At 37.5% G+C, this 20,814-nt stretch overlaps 2 protein-coding genes across 2 annotated transcripts; both read right to left on the reverse strand.

Annotated features, from left to right (window-relative positions):
* Positions 1-10,980: 10,980 nt before the first annotated feature.
* On the reverse strand, positions 10,981-13,177 carry LOC109104559 (claudin-3-like). Its single transcript, XM_042721497.1, has one exon. It carries the CDS (start codon positions 13,065-13,067, stop codon positions 12,420-12,422), a length of 648 nt encoding a protein of 215 aa, XP_042577431.1. The 5' UTR covers positions 13,068-13,177; the 3' UTR covers positions 10,981-12,419.
* A 4,968-nt stretch (positions 13,178-18,145) lies between these two features.
* Positions 18,146-20,570, reverse strand: LOC122136952 (claudin-4-like). Its single transcript, XM_042721498.1, has one exon. It carries the CDS (start codon positions 19,928-19,930, stop codon positions 19,286-19,288), a length of 645 nt encoding a protein of 214 aa, XP_042577432.1. The 5' UTR covers positions 19,931-20,570; the 3' UTR covers positions 18,146-19,285.
* Positions 20,571-20,814: the final 244 nt, after the last annotated feature.

Genomic DNA, 20,814 nt, shown 5'->3' on the forward strand with positions numbered 1-20,814 from the left:
TCCCCTGACTGCCCTCCATCTCCAAACAGCGATCCATCTTTCGGGCTCTTGTGGATCCTACGACCATGCTTTGGCAGTTTTGTATTGCACACAGTTGTTCCAATGTTCAGGTTTGCTTTCCTCTGTTGGGGAATTACTTTGGGAAAGTAACTAGTGTCATGCTTGGCAGCCTGCGAAGCAAGCGATGGAGGATGTTTCATTTTCTCACAAATGGCTGCATATGCCGGTGCCTCCACTGTGGCACATGGACCTGCACTTTGACTGCAACACCTGGCGATGGCACAGTCTCGGCTTGGTCGCCGTACCATGTCCGACAGGCGACAACAGGAGCGGCGGGGGAGGGCCATCGACAAAGCACTCGTGCCAAGTTGGCTGGTCGAGGGTTTTCCTTACGTGCTGACAACCACGGGGGTCTGGACTATTTTTCAGTATTTGTGTTCAGTGCGAATCACAGAACAGACGTTTTGCGTTTCTGGTCAGCAATGTGTAGTGGCAGCGGCAGATTGGCATGCTTGGTTTCTTTTTTCACATCATTGGCTGAATATGAATTTGCTGCATTTTTGTTAGCAGATACGGTTTTTCCCCCCTCCTCGGTTGTATGATTTCATCATTTGAAAGTTCTCTCTCGGCTACTGAACCTCTTTCTGCAGGAACTTCAACCAGCAGGCACATTCCCATTCAGCATCATCCGCTGTGACGGCTGTATTCAAGAGCCATGTCGTCGGCCATCATCTGGATATATTGGGCACAACATACTGCCATAGGTGTCCGATACAACTCCCAATGACTCTAGCGTTCTAATTTGAGATTATTTCACAGGTCATCATATAACTGGTCCTTAATGCCTGACATTCAGAGGATATTTACAGGAGTTGAGATTCAGAAGCTTTGACATGTAGCATTACAATGAATCTTTCCTTCCAAATCTGCTTCGGAAAATATCAATGCAGCTCATAGTTACTGTCTGTCATTGTGATCCTTCTACTTGCCCTTGCAGCTAGTTCCAGTAAGATAAGTTTCAGGTAGGGTAAAATTTTCTTTTTTGCAAGTGAACTGTGCAGTATAATAGCAGTCTCATACTGGCTCCAAATTCTGGGCCCATATTAACACTAAAGCTCCGTAAAACCTCTCAATTTGTAGCTTGGTGCATCTACTGTCGGTTTTATGTTCACTAACGTTACCATCACTTGACTGACAGTAGGGCCGGGTTTACTCCACAGGTTTAATTTTCTCGAATCACTCGGTGAGCTCCGTTCATCTCGATGACGCGGTCTCGATCCTCTGCGAGTTTCAATCTTCGCATCACGTCTCCAGCGAAGTGTGTTTCTCCACTATGCTGTCCAGCTCGCGAAAAAACTGTCCTCCTTTGTGACAACACAGCTAACATGTACCGCACACGATCGATATCCTTGTCTTCCTTTATATTCAAAGTCGATCGGTCAGCAGTCTCGTTGTGGAACTCCGTATGCCGACGCTTTTTTGGCACCGTTCATATTGTTCCACACCGGTCGGTCGATATCGTCATATAGTATTATGATTCCCGGGTTCAGCACCAAAAATTGTTGTACACTTATCGTCTTAGAAACTAAGAATAACGAAGTGAGACGTTGTTTCAGCTTACGCTTAATGGGAAAAAAAGAAACGAAAGTAAAATATTGCGCGTGTGCTTGTTCGTATAAATCAAGTCCTCAAGTATTGCCGCTGTAGCATTCACTAGAACCATTCAGGTAAAACTCCTCCTGCGGAATCATGATCTTACTATTGCTCAATGCATCCTGTACTTAAAGCCACTCACAACACCAAATGACACAATGTTTTAACCACATATATGTATCTGTAACATGAACTGTTAATCTAAATGTTGTGTATTAAATGTTAACTTACTAAATTTTAACTTATCAATCTTAACCTTCATAACTATTATTTTAAATAGTTTTCTAACAACCTTTTCTCAACAAAGGGTTTGGAGGTCATTTTGGGGGTTTTATGAACGCACTGACAGGCACCCCCTGACTAAGTTTTGCCTACGGCTCTGTAGTCTAGGTCTGGCACCTCGGTGGATAAAATAAGATTCTTGTGAAGAAATGGTTAGAAAAGACATTCATCAATTGACATGACGTGTATCCTAAATTGTAGAATTAACAGAGACTGAGTGTGAAGAGGAAGTACTATAGAAAGATGAAACAGTCTGATGAGAAGCTCACATTAGTGGTTTTCAGATCTGGTTTTATTTTTGAATAATATTTGCCACATATTATCAACATAAATCCACTGTCTAAAAGTTCTTGTGTTTCACAACTCTAAACACATATTCAGCTCTTCACAGCATCACAATGTCACCACAACCAGCAGTTTTTACCACGTGAAAACTAGTGTGCAACTTTTGTGCATGCCAGTCAGAACCACAAGATGGGTAAAAATAAATTTGATTCAATGATTAAAATGTTTTTTAAACGGAAACGGTGGTGGGTTGAACACCCTGTTTTGGTGACACAAGAGTTGCAACTATGGCAGCTGAGAAGGCCATTCTTTGTGTTCTTTTTGAAGAATTTTCTGAGTCTGATGAAATCGGTATAAATACCTGTTTAATACATAGACTGTATAGATTTAATACTGCAAAATATGCTCGATGTTACATTGCCCTTGCCGTCCAGAATAAAAGAGAACATCCCAATCGAATGAAGAGATTTGTGGAAAATGCGGTTCCTAATTATTGTGATCCAACATTTGCCTCGCATTTCAGGATGAAAAGATAAACATTTCAGGTGAAGAATAATCTTCTTACCTCTGAGACTGTATTATGATCTATATGACCTGATTATTTTTATTGTGAGTATTAGGCTTATCATTATTGCTGATCACTGTTGTTGTGCTATGTTATATTAATATTTACCATTATATAATCAGAGGAATATAGAAAAGTTTATGAAAGTGTCACTCCACAATACAATAGCAAAACATATAAACATTTAACATTTTATGTTAAATTAATCAGTGTTTAGCACACCTTCCTAAGGCAAGGATATGGACCAGAAGACATTGCAATTACTAAATGATATTTAGACAGACTTAAAGAAGTTCTAGTTCTATACTTGTGCTCTTATTATTTCAGTTCAGTTTGCTTTAATGTAAATAAACTTGCAAACAATATGCTTGCTCTTGTGAATTTATTTTGATTTTAATCAATGTAGAGAACACGTATCTCAAACCCCATTGCACACCGTTTCCAGGAAACATGTTGTTCAAACCGGAAACCGTAGCAAAACGTTGCGCACTGGTTTGAGCTTGAACTTGCCCCAGGTCTGCATTTCCCATAACCCATTGCCTGGACTCATCATGCCTGATTGTTTTCACCTGTTGCTCATTACCTCTGCCCAGACATGTTCACAAATCTCCAAAGGTCCAAGTCAAGTCTCAAGTCTTTAAAGGGGTCATATGATGCGATTTCAAGTTTTCCTTTCTCTTTGGAGTGTTACAAGCTCTTGGTTCATAAAGAAGATCTGTAAAGTTGTAAAGACTTAAGTCTCAAATACAAATAGATATTCTTTATCAAAGTTACAAAGTAACTTTTTTTTTATCAAAGTAACGCCGGCCAAATGTTCATGCAAAGAAAGAAGGCGTAACTTTTATTCTCGCTGCAGTATTGTTGTTGCCGCCGCCACTATGTTGTGGAAATGCTGTGTGTTTCTTTGTGAAAGTGAAACGTCTCAGGTTACGAATGTAACCATGGTTCCCTGAGTAGGGAACGAGACACTGCGTATTTGACGGGTGGGGGAGGGCGTCACGGTCAAAGGTTCCACGCAACTGGGTGGGGGAGGGGGTAAAGGACAAAATGTCAAAGCCCACATGGGTGGGGGAGGGGTCAAGTCAAAAGTCAAAGCCACATGGGTGGGGGAAGGGGTTCAAGGACAAAAATGTCAAAGCGCACTGGAGTGGGGGAGGGGTCAAAGGCAAAAATGTTCAAAGCCAAATGGGTGGGGGAGCGAGTCGTCAAGGTCAAAATGGTCACAGCCACAGGGTGGGGAAGGGGTCAAGGTCAAGAAAGGTTCAAACGCCAACAGGGTGGGGGGAAAGGGGTCAAGGTTCAACAAAAGGGTCCAAGCCACGTGGGCGTGGAGGTCGGGGTGGGATCAAAAGGTCAAATTAATCAAATTTTGACGTTTGGTTGAGCGGTATTCTCTCTTGATGCATATTAGGTATTCTGATAAGGTTATGCTTTACGCATTTACAATTAGCTAGAAAATTCTTGCTTAACACTTTAAGCGGTCTAAACATTATTAAATTCCAGGAGTATATGTTCCTAGAGAGCAAACTTTTAGTTTAGGCTTCATACTGCAGAATGATTTGGTGAATTTTGTTAAGGGAAGAAATGGCCACTTTGACCTCATCATTTAAAAAATGGACACTGCAAAAAAAAAAAAAAAAACACACACCCACACACAACACACCAAAACAAACAAAAAAGTCCCATGTGCAAAACCTAGACCATTTTTTAGGGTTTATGCAAGCGATTTGAGACGAGTGAACCAATAGCCAAATATACATTAGGGTACTTTGGGTTTTAGGTGAAAATAAAAAATAAATAATAAATAAACACTTGAGAAGTAATCAAAGGCTGTCAGTAATTAGCTCTATGCATGTCTGTGATAGCAAAAAGTGATCTCGTCCTTTTAATGTTGATCAACAGCACAAAAGACATAAGAGATATTCCTTCTGTTTACTGAATAACTTTAAAAGAATCAGTTTATATTTAATTCATAGGAGTGAATACAGTGTTTTATTTTTACTTTTAATTTCTTTTATTCAGTTTTATGTAAAGTAGGCTATTATAGGACTAAATTGTTTATTCATTTGTATTATTTTATTATATTTGCCCTATTGTTTGTAATTTTTCTTCTTTTTGATTGAAATTTACTGTCTGTTTTTGTTTATCGGAAAGTGCAACTGCGCTGAAAAGAAAGGAATTAATGGGTTTGGAGGTCCTTTTGGGGTTTTCCATGAACGCACTGACAGGCACCCCCTGACTAAGTTTTGCTACGGCCCCTAGAAGTCTAGTTGTTCTTGGGCCACTGGTGGATAAAATAAAATAAGATTTTTGTGAAGGAAAATGGGTTAGAAAAAGACATTCCATCAATTGACATGACGTGTATCCTAAATTGTAGAATTAACAGAGAGTGACGGGTAAAGAGGAAGTACTATAGAAAGATTGAAACAGTTCTGAGGAAGCTCCACATTATGGGTTTTCAGAATCTGGTTTTATTTTTGAATAATATTTGCCACATATTTATCACAGTTTAAATCCACTGTCTAAAGTTCTTGTGTTTCACAAACTCTAAACACATATTCAGCTCTTTCACAGCATCCCCCACAATGTCACCACAACCAGCAGTTTTTTACCACGTGCAAACTAGTGTGACAACTTTTGGTTTTTGCATGCCAGGTCAGACCCACAAGATGGGTAAAAATAAATTGATTCAATGATTAAAAATGTTTTTTTAAACGGAAACGGTGGTGGGTTGAAACACCCTGTTCCTGGTGACACCAAGAGTTTGCAAACTATGGCAGCTGAGAAGGCCATTCTTTGTGTTGCTTTTTGAAGATTTTTTGGGTAGCCTGATGAAACCGGTATAAATATGTGGTTTAATACTGCAAAATTGCTCGATGTTACAGTCACTGCCATTGCCGTCCAGAATAAAAGAGAACATCCCAATCGAAAATGAAGAGATTTTGTGGGAAAATGCGGTTCCTATTATTGTGATCCAACATTTGCCTCGCATTTCAGGATTGAAAAGATAAACATTTCAGCTGTGAAATGAATATCTTCTTACCTCTGGAGACTGTTATTATGATCTAATGACCTGATTATTTTTTGTGTGAGTATTAGGCTTATCATTATTGCTGATCACTGTTTGTTGTGCTATGTTATATTAATATTTACCATTAGATAATCAGAGGAATATAGAAAAGTTTGTATGAAAGTGTCACTCCACAATACAATAGCAAAACATATAAACATTAAAACATTTTATGTTTAAATTAATCAGTGTTTAGCACACGTTCCTAAGGCAAGGATATGGACCAGAAAGACATTGCAATTACTAAATGATATTTTAGACAGACTTAAAGAAGTTCTAGTTCTATACTTGTGCTCTTATATTTCAGTTCAGTTGAATTGAATGTAAATAAACTTGCAAACAATATGCTTGCTCTTGTTGAATTATATTTTGATTTTAATCAATGTAGAGAACACGTATCTCAAAACCACATTGCACACCGTTTCAGGAAACATGTTGGTTCAAACCGGAAAAAACCGTAGCAAAACGTTGCGCACCGGCTTGAGCTTGTGAACTTGCCCCCAGGCATGCATTTCCCATAACCCATTGCCTGGACTCATCATGCCTGATTGTTTTCACCTGTTGCTCCTACCTCTGCCCAGGACTGTTCACAAATCTCTGAGGTCCAAGTCAAGGTCTCAAGTCTTTAAAGGGGTCATATGATGCGATTGTCAAGTTTTCCTTTTCTCTTTGGAGTTGTTTACAAGCTCTTGGTTCATAAAGAAGATCTGTGAAAAGGTAATGTTAACGACTTAAGTCTCAAATACAAAGAGATATTCTTTATCAAAGTTCCAAAGTAACTTTTTTTTATATCAAAGTAGTAACGCCGGCCAAATGTTCATGCAAAGAAAGAAGACGTAAACTTTTATTCTCGCTGCAGTATTGTTGTTGCCGCTCGCCCACTATGTTGTGGAAATGCTGTGTGTTTCTTTGTGAAAAGTGAAACTACTTTGTTAGGCCTTCCAAAAGAGGATGATATTCGCTTTGTCATGCCTGGAGCTGATCCGTGCTGGGTGCTGAGGAAAATACATCAACTTTGGGCTGTGAATTGCAGGATTGGCTTTCAACGTGGACCAAAGCGGAGTCCAGCCCGGGGTCGTCACATGTAGTTGCCCTGCCGGGCCACCCCGTTCTCAAGCCAGCCTACGCTCACTCAGCCCGACGCGTCTGTTGTGTTTTTATATAACTGTTTCTATAAAGTAGGGCAATTCCAACTTTGCAAGGACAGTCTGGCGCTTCTTTCAGTGGTTAAGTTGTATTTACAACACTGTTCCAGAACAGTTCGACCCAAATATTCAGATTGTGTGCAACGCAGTTTATGGAGGACTGTTTCCTGATCTGCCGGCTGTTCTGACTCTCAGTCTGTAAGTACATTTTCATATTTAAAGAATTTGCCACTGATGATTCAGAGTTTTAAGCAGTGTAGAGTAGCACTTGTTGTTTGTCATTTCTTCGATCACAAATACAGACATGGTTTTATGTTTACGCGGTGCGATGCAACGCAACATGTAAAAAGACATTATAAGTTTATTATAATCAGTAATTATGTCCTCACTGGATGCAACAAATGCTTTGTTTGTAATGGGTTTTATTGGTTTTGTCTCATTGTGTCAGGAGATGGCATCACAGTATGGTGAGGGGCATAACATTTCCTTCACACACTAGATATTCAGCTAATCACAAAGCACTGGATAGCTGGCCAATCACAGCACACCTCACTTTTCAGAGCGATGAGCCTTGTAAAAATTGGCACGTTTCAGAAAGGCAGGGCATAGAGGAGAAACAATAATGTACAGTATGTGGAAAATTATGTTTTTTTAACCTAAAACCACATGAACACATTTCATTACACCAAATACACAAAATAATGTCTTTTTAGCAGCATCATATGACATCTTTAAAGTGGAGCCCAAGTCAGGTTTCTAATAAAACATAAAAACATACAGAATGTTTTAAAACCCTTTTTTAAAACCCTTCAAAAGATTTATATTCAAAACTATTACATTTGATCCAAAAACATCTCCCTGTAAATAAAATATAACATATTTATAGAAAATTCAGGAAATATATATATATAAAAAAGGATGTATAAAAAATATGATAATCTGGTCCTTTGCAACTGCAACCACCAACAGCACCTCAGCAGAGTCCGAGCACCAGCTGTGAGTAAGGCTTTGTACTTCTATATGCTGTTTGAGAGGGTATGAGGTGCCGGCGTGATCATTTGGATTTTTTTTTTCTGATAATTCTGGAAACAAAATATACTCCTTCCTTTATGGGCAAACAGATGAAAGTAAGACATTATTTGAGACTGTAAAGTGTACATTACTTAAGTGAGATAAGTGTGTAGTTTTGTTTAATTTTGTGTATAATTTTATAGTTTTAGAACCAAACCAGTTAAAAACAACAACAACAACAACCTGTAGGACAATTACAAAGTGTTCAGATCACTGTGTTAACTGTTTTGAGAGCAGTGACCTAAGTTTGGAGTAATGTGTCAAATCGATTGAGAAAAACTGTAATTCAAACAGTTACAGGTTTGTGCTACAGTATTTATTGTTTATAGTAGAGTAAAAGATCTCTCATCTAATACTGCTACTATGTACTGTAATTATACTCCTGATATAACTATTATTCATCAGGAACAAATGTCCTTTGGAGAATTGAGCCACATGAATAGTTTAAAGTTTGTTTGCAATCAAGAAAAACTGTAATATGTAAAATATAACCATTAAATATTTTTGCCATTGCCAAAATCATCTGAATGTGAAACAAACAGTTTTGTCCCTTCAAACACAAATAAAGCACTGATCTTTCTTCCAGTGACTCTGGTTCCTTACCTTCTCCAGTATCGGTCATGTGACCTCAGTTTCAGAGGAATCACTGTTGTGAACAGAGTTGAGTTTCCCCAGGAACAGTCGAGTTTGAACAAAGAGAACTCTGTGAAGTGCTTCTAGATAGATTAATTACAGAGAACACTGAGACACCAGCAATTCAGCTGAAGTCACTGGGACTAATAATTGAGTTATTCATTAGGAAACTGCACACATGGCAGGTGAAACCCGAAAAGGTTTAATAACTTTACAAAATTTTGCTGAAGAATTACATTATTATAATTTTGTTATTTATTAAAAATGCCTTTGGATAAAATCCATCAAATGAATAAATGTAAAATGTAATTGTTAAAAGTATCGTGATTTCTGCTACTGTCAAGTATGGTACATCAAGAGTGGTTTCTGTCATTTTTTTGGGCTCTGTAATGTTATAGGCTATATGTGAAAAAGAAAAAAAGTATTCTTTAGCATTCTTTTAAAAAAGAGTGCTTATTACAGAAATAATAATAATAAACTTAAGTGTGAAATGAATGTAATGTAAGGCACTTAGCAGTTTTGCATGTTATTTGCAATTAAATGAAAATGTACTAAAGTTTACATGTATATTAAATGGAATCAACTGAACCTTATAGCTCTTTATATGGGACAGTGTAGAGTATGGGCATACAAGGGAGAGAGTTTGGGGAAGAGAGTTTCCAGGCCAGATCCCCATGAATCAACAGCTCATGTTTGATATCATGTTCATATTGTGCATTTAAACACATTTTTTAAAGAGATAGTTCACCCAAAAATGAAAATTACCCTGTGATTTACTCACCCTCAAGCCACCCTAGGTTTATATGACTTTCTTCTTTCAGACAAATCAAATCAGAGTTATATTTAAAATATCCTGGCTCTTCCAAGCTTTATAATGGCAGTGTATTGGTGTTTTTGTCAATAATCCAAAAGACGTCCAATAAAGTGCATCCATCAATAATAAAAAGTGTCCCACACTGCTCCAGGAGGTGAATAAAGGCCTCCTTTAGCATATCAATGCGTTTTTGTAAGAAAAATATCAATATTTAAAACTTTATAAACCATAATCTCTAGCTTCTGCTAACTGTCATACTCTCTTTCATTCCGGCGGATGATGTATATATAACTCCGACTGGATTCGTCTGAAAGAAGAAAGTCATATACACCTAGGATGGCTTGAGGGTGAGTAAATTATGGGGTAATTTTCATTTTTGGTTGAATTATCCCTTTAATTTAAACATTTGTAATGATGAAGGTCAAATTTAGTACATTTAAAATATATTACCTTAAAATGTAATATCAAATAATGCATGTATTTAGTTTCTTAGTCAACAGAACAAAATAAATAAGTATACTTCTTTAAAGCACAAAAGATCATTAAAATGTAACATACTTGTTTTATTACAAAGTGCACTTTTTAAAAGTGTACTTATATGTGTTAAGAAACAATCATGAAATTAGACTCTCTTTAATTCACTTAAGTGGCCTTTTATTTCATTAATATTAATATTAAGTATCATCATTTCAACTATATATTTTAAGATATAAAGTACACTATAGTGAATATTCAATATAATGAAGCACATCTTTTAATTACTCCTTGACTTTGTGATAAATATTTGATGTCATTTTAGACCTTAATCAGGTTAGACGCCATATTGAATTTAACAAGTTTGAAAACAAGGCTGTGATGGATAAACAATGTGCACAATGGCATGTAATGTGTAAAGGTCCTAGATCACATACTTTTTATAACTTTTCAAAACTTTCAAAACTGTTTTTGTCCCCTGAAAGTTACATGGTTAATCACTTTTTCCACAAAAATTGCTGTTAGAATATCTTTGTGCATGTAATTAGCATATTATGAATAAACTAAGAAATGTGCATTGTTTTCCTAAAATTCTCTCATGGAAATGTTTCTCTCTTTTGTTTAATTATTTTAGTAACTCTGCATGCAAATTTAATTCAAATCATTAACTCTCATTCATTTCTGTGCACAGCACATACAGTACAGTTGCCGTGACAATTTGGGAAATGTTGACATAAGCGTTTCAGAGTGCTTTCAGCCATGTAATACTGAAAAACATATTAAAGTTAGTGTGCTTTCAGCCAAATGTATATATTATATTGTATGTCTTTGAAAGTTTGTCATCATGTATGCTAGAAACCATCTGAAACAAATTTTAAACTTTTTTTTATAGCTCAAACACTACAGTAATAGATTATATCATCACTTGTATTATGATTATTATTTTAACAAAAATGATATTAATGGTGTTAATATTATCAAGGTAGGTTATTTAGCCTGCACGTTGTCCTTAACTGAGCTGCCACTGATCCTGTGTTTATAGAAACAGGTGACATACCCTGGTAAGGTGATATGCTGATGTATGCGTCACCCATATGAGGCCCTCTTCAATATTTCACGTTGCCACTGTTAGAAGCTGCCAAAATTGGTTCTCCATCAAGTTATTTAATTACAATTTAATTACAACACATTACACAGTAGAAATAATAAAAGTGGTTTATGAAGAATTTTCCTTTTGATTTTTTATTATTTTTTTCCCCTAATGATGTAACTCTTCAGCTAAATAATTAAGCTCTGACAAGTGTATTTGTGTAACTAAGCTGTTTCTCTGTTGTTCTGTCCCTTACCTGCCACCATTTGCCACCCTCACTTGTTAGGTGACCTGCTGATGATTACTGGTGTGTATTTGGCTTTGTTGCTAACTGGAGGTAACACGGCCTCATGGCTTGAGTTTCAGGTTTTCTCTAGTCATCATTACACCCTTATAAAAAAGAGATACAGAGATGGTTTTAAGCATCCATACTATATTCAAAATTAATCATGGGTTGATTTATTCATTTATTGTTGTACTGAAACACAAGGGTAACAACAACTTAATGTTCCTGATCAGCATACACACTACCGTACACAGACTACAATATGGACACTATAGCACAAAATTACCTTTGACAGAATCCTGTACTCCTCAGCTGTTCTTTCTGCCTCAGTGCTCACAGATAAAGTACTCAAACTCCCACCATTCTGACCCTCCTCTCACATTTCTGGGCTATACTTAAATGAACCTCGGGCCAACTTTTAGTTCAGTTTATATTGTTATTTTATATTTTAGCTTACAAATTTAAGTGGCAGTATGTGTTTATGAACCAATCATATTTGTACAAGAAAAATGCATGTTTCTCAAATTCCATTTGTACAAATAGACAAGAAAAATTGTATAAATAATAAAGAAATGACAATTACAATTTGAATCATGCACAGTGTCTAGTTGATGGTTTAAGAAAAAAGAATAATGACATTTTAAATTCTACAACATATAGTGAACACAGTCAACTTGACTGTCAAAATATATCTAAATCAAACATAAAATCTTAGTGCAACTAGTCCAGAAAACTAAAAGAAATTACCAATAAATCAGCTTTATACATCTCAGTTAACTGAAAATGATGTTTTGTTGAGATTTCAGTTGAACGTAACAGACCTAGTATGCATGTTCAAAGCAATTACAAAAGGTCATTTCTCACTGTCAATGTCCTTATATTCTGAACAGCCAACATCTCACTTACTTGAAAACCTAAAACATCAAACAACTTCATGAGACATGTTTCCCCCACGATGGAGAATGCATGGCATATTTTCACTTTTTTCCAGAAAATGATGCCCATGTATTGAACACTGCAACACCGAATTCAGAGTTGTCCTTTGTTTGTTTCACACATAGTCTCTTCTGTCATATCCTCCCCCACCTGTAGAGCGAGACGCAGGATACGGCATCCGAGACGGGTTATATTTTTTCTCCTGTGGAGGGCAGGAGCAACAAAGCAACGATCCCCCCAAAATCAGGAGCGCAGCTGCTGCCCAGCCGATGTAGAGCGCCGCTCCCATCTCCCGTCTCCGGGCATCAGGCAACAAAGGGTTATAAAAGTCCCTGATGATGCTGTTGGCAGACCAGGATACGGGAATCAGCTGCATAAGCCCAGCTACGATGAACAGCACCCCTCCGAAGATCATGACTTTAGCTTTGGACGACTCTTCTTCAATGCAATTAGTGCACTTCGCTCCTCCGATGGACACCAATATAGCCAGGACGGTCAGAAGAATGGATATCACAGTCAGTGCTCGAGCTGCCTGGAGGTCCTGAGAGAGAGCCAGCATGGAGTCATAGACTTTACACTGCATCTGTCCAGTGCTCTGAACCACACAGGACATCCACAGGCCATCCCAGATAATCTGAGCCGTCACGATGTTGGAGCCGATGAAGGCTGTTACCCTCCACATGGGGAGAGCACAAGCCACAATGGCCAAAAGCCAGCCCAGCACACATGACACAATACCGATGAGCTCCAGGCCTAAAGACATGTTTTCTTGAAGGGTCTGTGCCAGTTACATGCAATGCCAGAGATGCTGGTAAAATAACTGGACAGCAGTTCGAAAACCTGCAATATAAGCCTAATTTGGGCTAATGCCTTGGAGCAAACAGAGCGCATCTGTGACAAAACAAGTGTCCTTTATAGCCCAGATCAGGTAGAGAGGAGGAGCCTGCTAGGAAGGAGACATTACACAAAGGAAGGGATAGTCACACCAGAACAAAAACTGCTCTCCATTACTGGAAAGTATTGGGAATCAAGAAAAAAGATCATGTATGAGCACAACAATTTGTGTTTCCACAATGACATACATTTTTACAAAGGTAGAGACAAAATAAACATTTTTGAGATATTCTTTTGAATGGACAGGTCATGTTACTCCATTGCCCACAATTACCTCTTTATTAATTTTAAGTTATTAAATTATATAAATTATTGTCATCTGTGAAAAGCAGATGTCTATAAAGAGTTGTGTTAGTACAGAAACCTCTAATTGCAGACAATTATTGCCAGTTTTGGTTGGAAAATATTAGCAAAGTTCACAATGTGTAGCTTGCTGTTGTGTACAATGGACTTTTTTAAATTAAGTAAATGTTCCAGCAACTTGTTTTCCAAATGTTTTAAGTTGTTTTAGTTAATACCTGGACTGTGCTGTAAGTAGGTTTGGGAGGGTGACTTCATAAAAATGTAGTCAGAAATATCACAAGTAATGATTAACAATTACTTTTGGATTACTTCATGGTCACATACGTAAATAAAATCAAAAGAAATGCAATATGATCTCAAATATTTTAATTTTTCTTGGTATGTTTTCTCAATATGTCTAAGTAATGTTATTAGTTGTGTTGTTGTATCTATATAAGAAAAAAAGGACACTGTCCTTTTATGGAAATATGGTAAATACTCTAATCAGGGTTCATACAGGCAAAATTCATAAACTACTTATTTTTCTTAATTAATCTTTATTCCTTATACTATCTTCATAGAATATAAGCTGAATGCCCATGCTTCAGGTTTATCAAACCAAGCTCCTTAAGGCCATGGATGAGAATGGCCTGGATGCTAAGCTATTCAGAGCACTTTCAGTGCCACAGACTTGACCCTACACTAAGATGATGCCACAGTACATTGATTGCAGTATGGGGAACCTCATTGTCTAGGACCGATATTTGTAGCTAACCCTGACAGGGACTCCGATAAAACAGTGTTCCGCCATGCAACTGAACCCGACCAGCCTCTTAGTGGTTGCCATTAACAGCTTTGATGAGAGATTCTTCTTCTGTCAGGCTCGTTCCTGCTTTCTTCATCTCTCTACCCAAAGAAAATCTCAAAAAGAGTCTAAATCAGCTCTACAGTCATGGTGCAGATGGCTGAAAAGCCATTCACTGCCATAATGCCAAGGTCCCTGTTTAGGTGTCTAACTGGTATCTAGCATGTTGCCTACTTCCTGAAGTTTAAAAAAATATATATCAAGTCGCTCAAGCTTGCTAGTTTTGTGCTGCAGCTGGCTGTCCCTTCACTGGTACAATTTTGCCCACTGGGCATGTGGTGGAGCACTTGGTAATGGGAGCCTTTCATAAGAGGTTTTGGTGGCTATGGTCCACAACATTTGTTGTTTCTTGGTGTCCTGCATGATCTGTGCTCAAAACAAATCCTCTACTGTTGGTCTGCATCAACCCATTCCCATTCCCTCTCGCCCCTGGTCCCATAATGCCTTGGAATTCAGAGACGTCATTCCATACACGCAGCTACACATGTATCCTTCTGATGTCAGTATGGTATGCATATTTTACTCTTAGATTGACCTTTGAGCATTTAATATTGTGCATTGAATATCTTCAAATTGAATGATTATGTAATCGTTTACGATTGCTTTATTCACCTTTTTTTAAACAAGCCTACTGCGTTTTAAAATATAACCTACAATTGCATTTTTTAGTGTGAATTGAAACAAATTTGCCATCCTGTAAATTTTATCCATCATTAAAATAAAATAAATGTAGTGCTTTCCATTTTTTTTGAGTGACATTAATATTAAAAGAAAGTTGTGTTATGAATTTGCACTGTGTTGCAAATAGCTGAGATTTTATAACCTGGTCAGCTGATTTAATGAACAATAACCTATGAATTATTCTGAATTATTCATGAACTATCCTTGCTTCCATCTCTCTCCACACAGAGGTTTTCACAGGGTTGATTTTAAACATAATTTTCTCTGTTAAAGCAAACACTTCTATCACATAAGAAATAATTGACAATAGGCAGTTGGATTATTAGAAAATAACGCACACCCAAGGTTGTAATTTGGCTACAACATGACACGAATGCAGCTATTTCCCTAACTGCATGCCCTATTCAAATACCTCTGCTGCTGTCTGTTTTCAGCATTCAGAAATTCACTTTGAATTAATCTAAAAATGAAATTCTATTTAAATTGTCCATTGTCCATGTCACAAGTGCCCTGTTTTGTAGGTGGACTTTTAGTTTGTAGAACTGTATATTCGTGTCTTTGTTTTGTAGGCCTGGTGTAGTTCTTTTGGCTGCCCTCTTTACTTGTTAGTTGTTGTTGTGTGTGTCTTGTTATGATGTCTTGTCAGTTACACCACTGCATTTCTCATGTTCCTTTGTTGGTTATTCTCCTTCCAGGCATGTAGTGGATGTAGATGTCTCTTAGTTCTGTTTTGTCTGTGTATTTTGGCATAATTATTGTTTCTAACCAAGCATTAGAAATTCAAAACACAGGGGGAGCTATATGAGAAAATGTTTAGAAGGTTGCCCTCATTACTTACATTTCTGAGGTAGTCCAGTGTACTAGTGTTATTGAGTCAGATGGCCTACACTCAATGGACACTTTATTAGACACATCCTTCTGAGACTGAGTAGAGCCACCCTTTATCCCCAGATCAGCCTGATTTTCTTCTTAGCATGGATTTAAGACATTGGAAAGATTCCTTAAATTAAATTCCATACCATAATGACAACATAACAACATAAGGTTTTTTTGTTTGTTTGTTTTTTTTTGACTGTGCCCATGCTATTGGATGGAAGCGTGAAAGGCACTGATGTAACTGAACCTATTGTCAGGTTCATGGAAATAGCTTGTAATAGTGTGTGCCATTAGAAGATGAGTGAACTGTCGCCAAAAAAGGATGCGCATGGTCAGGAAAAATTATCAACAGCTGGGTGTGGCATTTAGACATTGCTCAATTAGTATTGGGACCCTAAAGCCGGCATCCCCACTGAACAGTTTTGATTAAATGTTTAGGTGAAAACGTAAACTTTTGAACATGTGTTTCAAAGTTTATATTTTTATAAACAATGGCATTATCTTCTCTGTGAATTTGTGAAAATGGCTATGTCATGCACGTGTAGAGTATTACATGTTCAGTCTGTAGGTATGTGCGCATGAGTGTAGTGTTTCTTTACAAAGTTACATCACCAGCTACTTTCCTGGCATGAATAATACAGAGTTTTTGGTAACACTTTAGATTAGGCAACACTATTCAATATGAAATATTTGCTTATTAGCATGCATATTACTATCATATAACCTTTTTATAAGTAGTACTTATAAAGCACATACTGTATTAATGCCTTATTCTGCATGACCATATTCTAGATACCTAAACATAGCTACTACAACAACTACATTACTTTCTATCAGCAAATTATGAATTTATTGAGGGAAAACTCTTAGTTAATAATGAATATATGTTCCCAAAGTGTTCTTTTGCAATTTTCACATATCTGTGTGTGAACAGGGATTGCTTTGACAAAATTTTCATCTGTACACAAACCTTTTCAAAACTGCGAAGGAAAAACTTTCTGTTTCCTCATTCACTAACCCTTAGCTATATAATAAATGCCATATTGTCCACTTTACAGTGTACAGTGTGAAGAACCCCAACAAGTTCTAGGATCTTTTCATTTTTACACAGACTTTAGTATTGTGCACCAGAGAGGAGTCGTCAATATCATTAATAGATTAGACAAATTTACCTTCATTCAAATATATACAGTATACAGCATGAAGATGGGGGAGGATGTCGCCCTTAAGAAAAATGTAAATTTACTTTTAAACATATTTAGACACACATCAGCCAATGTATGAAAGCTTTGCAAGTTATTTCTCATATTTTATGGATTGCATGATACTCAACTGTATCAAAGTTACAATCCATGAAGCTGCATGGATGTTCTTAGATGCATTAAAACCCTACAACAGGTTTAAATGCATCTAAGGTCAGAAAACATTGAAATTTTCTCAGAATATACATTTAATATTAGAGTCATTTGCCAATGATTTCGAAACAATTCATTCCCAGCAAGTTCGGAGCAAGCCCCTCCCTTCCTCAAACCTACTCTGCTCTGATTGGTCAGCTGGACAAGCCTGTTGTGATTGACACAGAGAGGAGCCACTGAGCCAGTTAGCCAGTGCTACTATTGACAAAGCACCTTTACATAAAACAGTAATATAGTGCTCCAATCCAATGCTCTGTCTTAACTTTTAATCAGAATGCAGAGCAGTTGTATCCCAGGAGCACCGTCTCTCCCACATTAACCCTATAACTGCCGGTGCAGCACAATAAACAGCAATTTCACAATGATTTTAAAGTCTGTGTGCTACACTACATTCTTTATTATTAAACTAAGTAATTAACTAAGAACAACATCAGTATACAATAATCGACACATTCTTAGGAAATAGTGGGTTCACAGCGAATGATCAGAACTACTTCAGTAAGAAACCTAAACTGCACTAGGTATACATCACATATTAGTACAAAAAACTTGATATTTTGAGAACTCGATTGAAAATATACACATAACGTATCAATTGTACTTACAGGTTGTGGTTTGGAGAGCTTGTTTGTCTAAATTAAAAAGATTAGAAGCCAACGAAGATAAAAGCCGAAATTAAAGAAGCAGTCCTTGGCGCTTAAAACAAAAAAGATTGCATAAACATGATGTAAACACACTAACAAAACAGTGTGTCAATAATACAAAATGACAGTTAAATGACATGCACACAATAAAATGTTCAAATTGTATTTCTGTGGTATCCCTAAACACAGCATCTTCTTAAACATGATGTAAACACACTAACTAGCGGAAGTGTTTGTGGGCAGGTCAGACTCTGTTCGTATTTCACGGGCAGGTGGGGATTATGCAAATGTGTTACCCAGTGACGTATACCGGAAACAGGCAAAAGATTCAAAAATACGTATAACGACACATTAAGGCGATTCAGAACCGACTCTCTCTTTTGAGAGACAATATCTTTATTTATTATGCACTTTTTTGATTAACAACTTTGCAGATTGTTTTCATTTAAGGATAGCTACATTATAATCTGCAAAAGAGATATTTTTCAAAAACCCATATGACCTGCTCTTTAAGCAGCTTCAAGCGCTAAGAGATTCTTCTGTGTTTTTGTTACATTCCATGACCCAGTGCCTCATCTTCATCCCTGAAACAGGCCCATTGTCTGGGACTGGCTTAGATTAGAGCCCTGACATAGACAAGATTCTTGTGCAGAGAGCAAGAATACCTTGAAAACAGGTGAATAGGCCTAGTGACAGCTGATTCAACTCATCACCTCATTATTGAGGCTATTAAGGGAAACTGACTATTCTTCATTGTGTTTCATAGACAACTCAACAAAGTGGCACAGTAAGTTTGTTCAGTGCAGTAAGGACTGGTAAGGACCAGAAAAAGTCATGGAACATAGAAAAAAATAATTAATATTTTTTAATGGTTAAGGTTAATTTTTAAACCCTGCAGCAGACAGAGAAGTGGCACACTTAGACTACAAGAAAATGAACTCGTATATCATATAGATCCATGTAATGAACATTTTACAAAAATAAAAAAATAAAAACCACTGAAGAAAAATTTTAATTATTGGTAATAACACAATACTAAAAATGACAACATCGTTATCAATTTACACATGGCTATGAACATACTTATTCATGTGCTTATTATTAGTAATAATGTAATACTTGCAATTCTTCAAAACTGTTTGTATAAACTGGGTAACAAAAGAAAGGACACAGCAAATTAGGAAAGATACTTGAATGACAAAACACCAGAACGCACTGTACAGAAATACGCACAGTCTTGTGCCTTTTCATCACATTCTCTGTTCAGGACACAAGTGAACAGAGTTGCAACACATATAAAGAGTATGTTTGTTCACACATAGTCTCATTTGTCAAAGCCACTGGGCGGTACATAACGTGCAGCGGAGTAAACCATCCTGCTGGGTGGGCCATACCTATTCTCCTCCTGCGGGGGGCAACTGCAGCAGAGAATCCCCCCGCCAATCAGCAGAAGGGCACTAGATGCCCATCCCAGGTAAAGAGATGCACCTATCTCCCTTTTTTGTGCCTCAATAATTATGGGGTTGTAGAAGGACCTGATGATACTGTGAGCAGACCAGCACACAGGGATCAAGTGCATGACTGCAGCACAGATGAAGGTGACTCCAGCGGTGATCATAACTTTGGCTTTGACGTGTTCCTCATTTAAGCATTTAGTGCACTTGGCCCCCACAATGGAGAGAAGGAATCCCAGTACTCCCATCACAATGGCAATCACACACAGAGCCCGGGCCACCTGCAAGTCTAAACACAGAGCCAGCATGGAGTCGTAGATCTTGCACTGCATCTGTCCAGTGCTCTGTACGACACAGTTCATCCAGATTCCCTCCCATATGGTCTGCGCCGTTACAATGTTCACTCCGATGAAAGCTGTGACCTTCCACATGGGCAAAGCACAAGACACAATGCCTACAATCCAACCGAACACAGCTAAAGTGACCCCTAGGACCTCTAACCCTAGAGCTGCCATTCTGTTTTAAGAATTCGCAAAGGAAAGGCTCTCAGCACAATGCTTCATGCTTTATAATGCAATGATGAGGAAGGTGGAGTTATGTTGGAAAAAGTCTCAGGGGATTGGCTAAACTTTGAGTGAGCTTAACCTTGGCATGGAAATGAGTTAGTTTAATGATTTAGCTCACTTCATCTGGCATTTCCCACTCGGAGACCAAATGGTGGATAGATAACAAAAGCCCAGTGGGAACTAGTTAAAGGATAACTGGCATGACCAATGAAAGTCTAGACTTTTAAATAAAATACGTCAGATGGCTTAAGATTGAAATGCATGCTTCAGGTGCATAAACAGGTATACTACAAGCACAAACTTAATTTGTTTGGATACTGTGAGCAGAGATTGATGTGAAAGTGATAATTCAACTGATTCGTTACCTGAGAAGGAGCAATAAAGTCACTGAGGGCTGAGAGTCAACAGAGACTGAATCAGTGATGCCTGACAGCGTGACTTTAGCTGCTATCAGCAGTCCATGATTCCTCAAGGCCACACAATAATAGAATCACTCTAACCTAAACAGCATCAGGCATTATTGACTCTCTCGCTTTCTCTCTCACACACACATTATACACACACTTAGTCTTTAATCAGTCATGCATTGATATGTGAAGCCTGGTGACCTTTCATCAACCTTTGCAGTGTTTATTTATGTTGTAGCTTGCAGAACAAGTGGAATGAGGATCTCCCAATTCTTATTATTTACATCAAATGTAGGTTTTCTTTCATACAGATTGGTTGTATATCATATATGTCCATATTTAAATTTTATGAAGAGTAAACAAAATACTGTTACAGTACCTTGAAGGATAATATTTAATGACTCCAAGACAAAAGTAGGTTAGTAT

This window comes from Cyprinus carpio, chromosome B4 (assembly GCF_018340385.1).
Source record: "Cyprinus carpio isolate SPL01 chromosome B4, ASM1834038v1, whole genome shotgun sequence".
Lineage (NCBI taxonomy): Eukaryota > Metazoa > Chordata > Actinopteri > Cypriniformes > Cyprinidae > Cyprinus > Cyprinus carpio.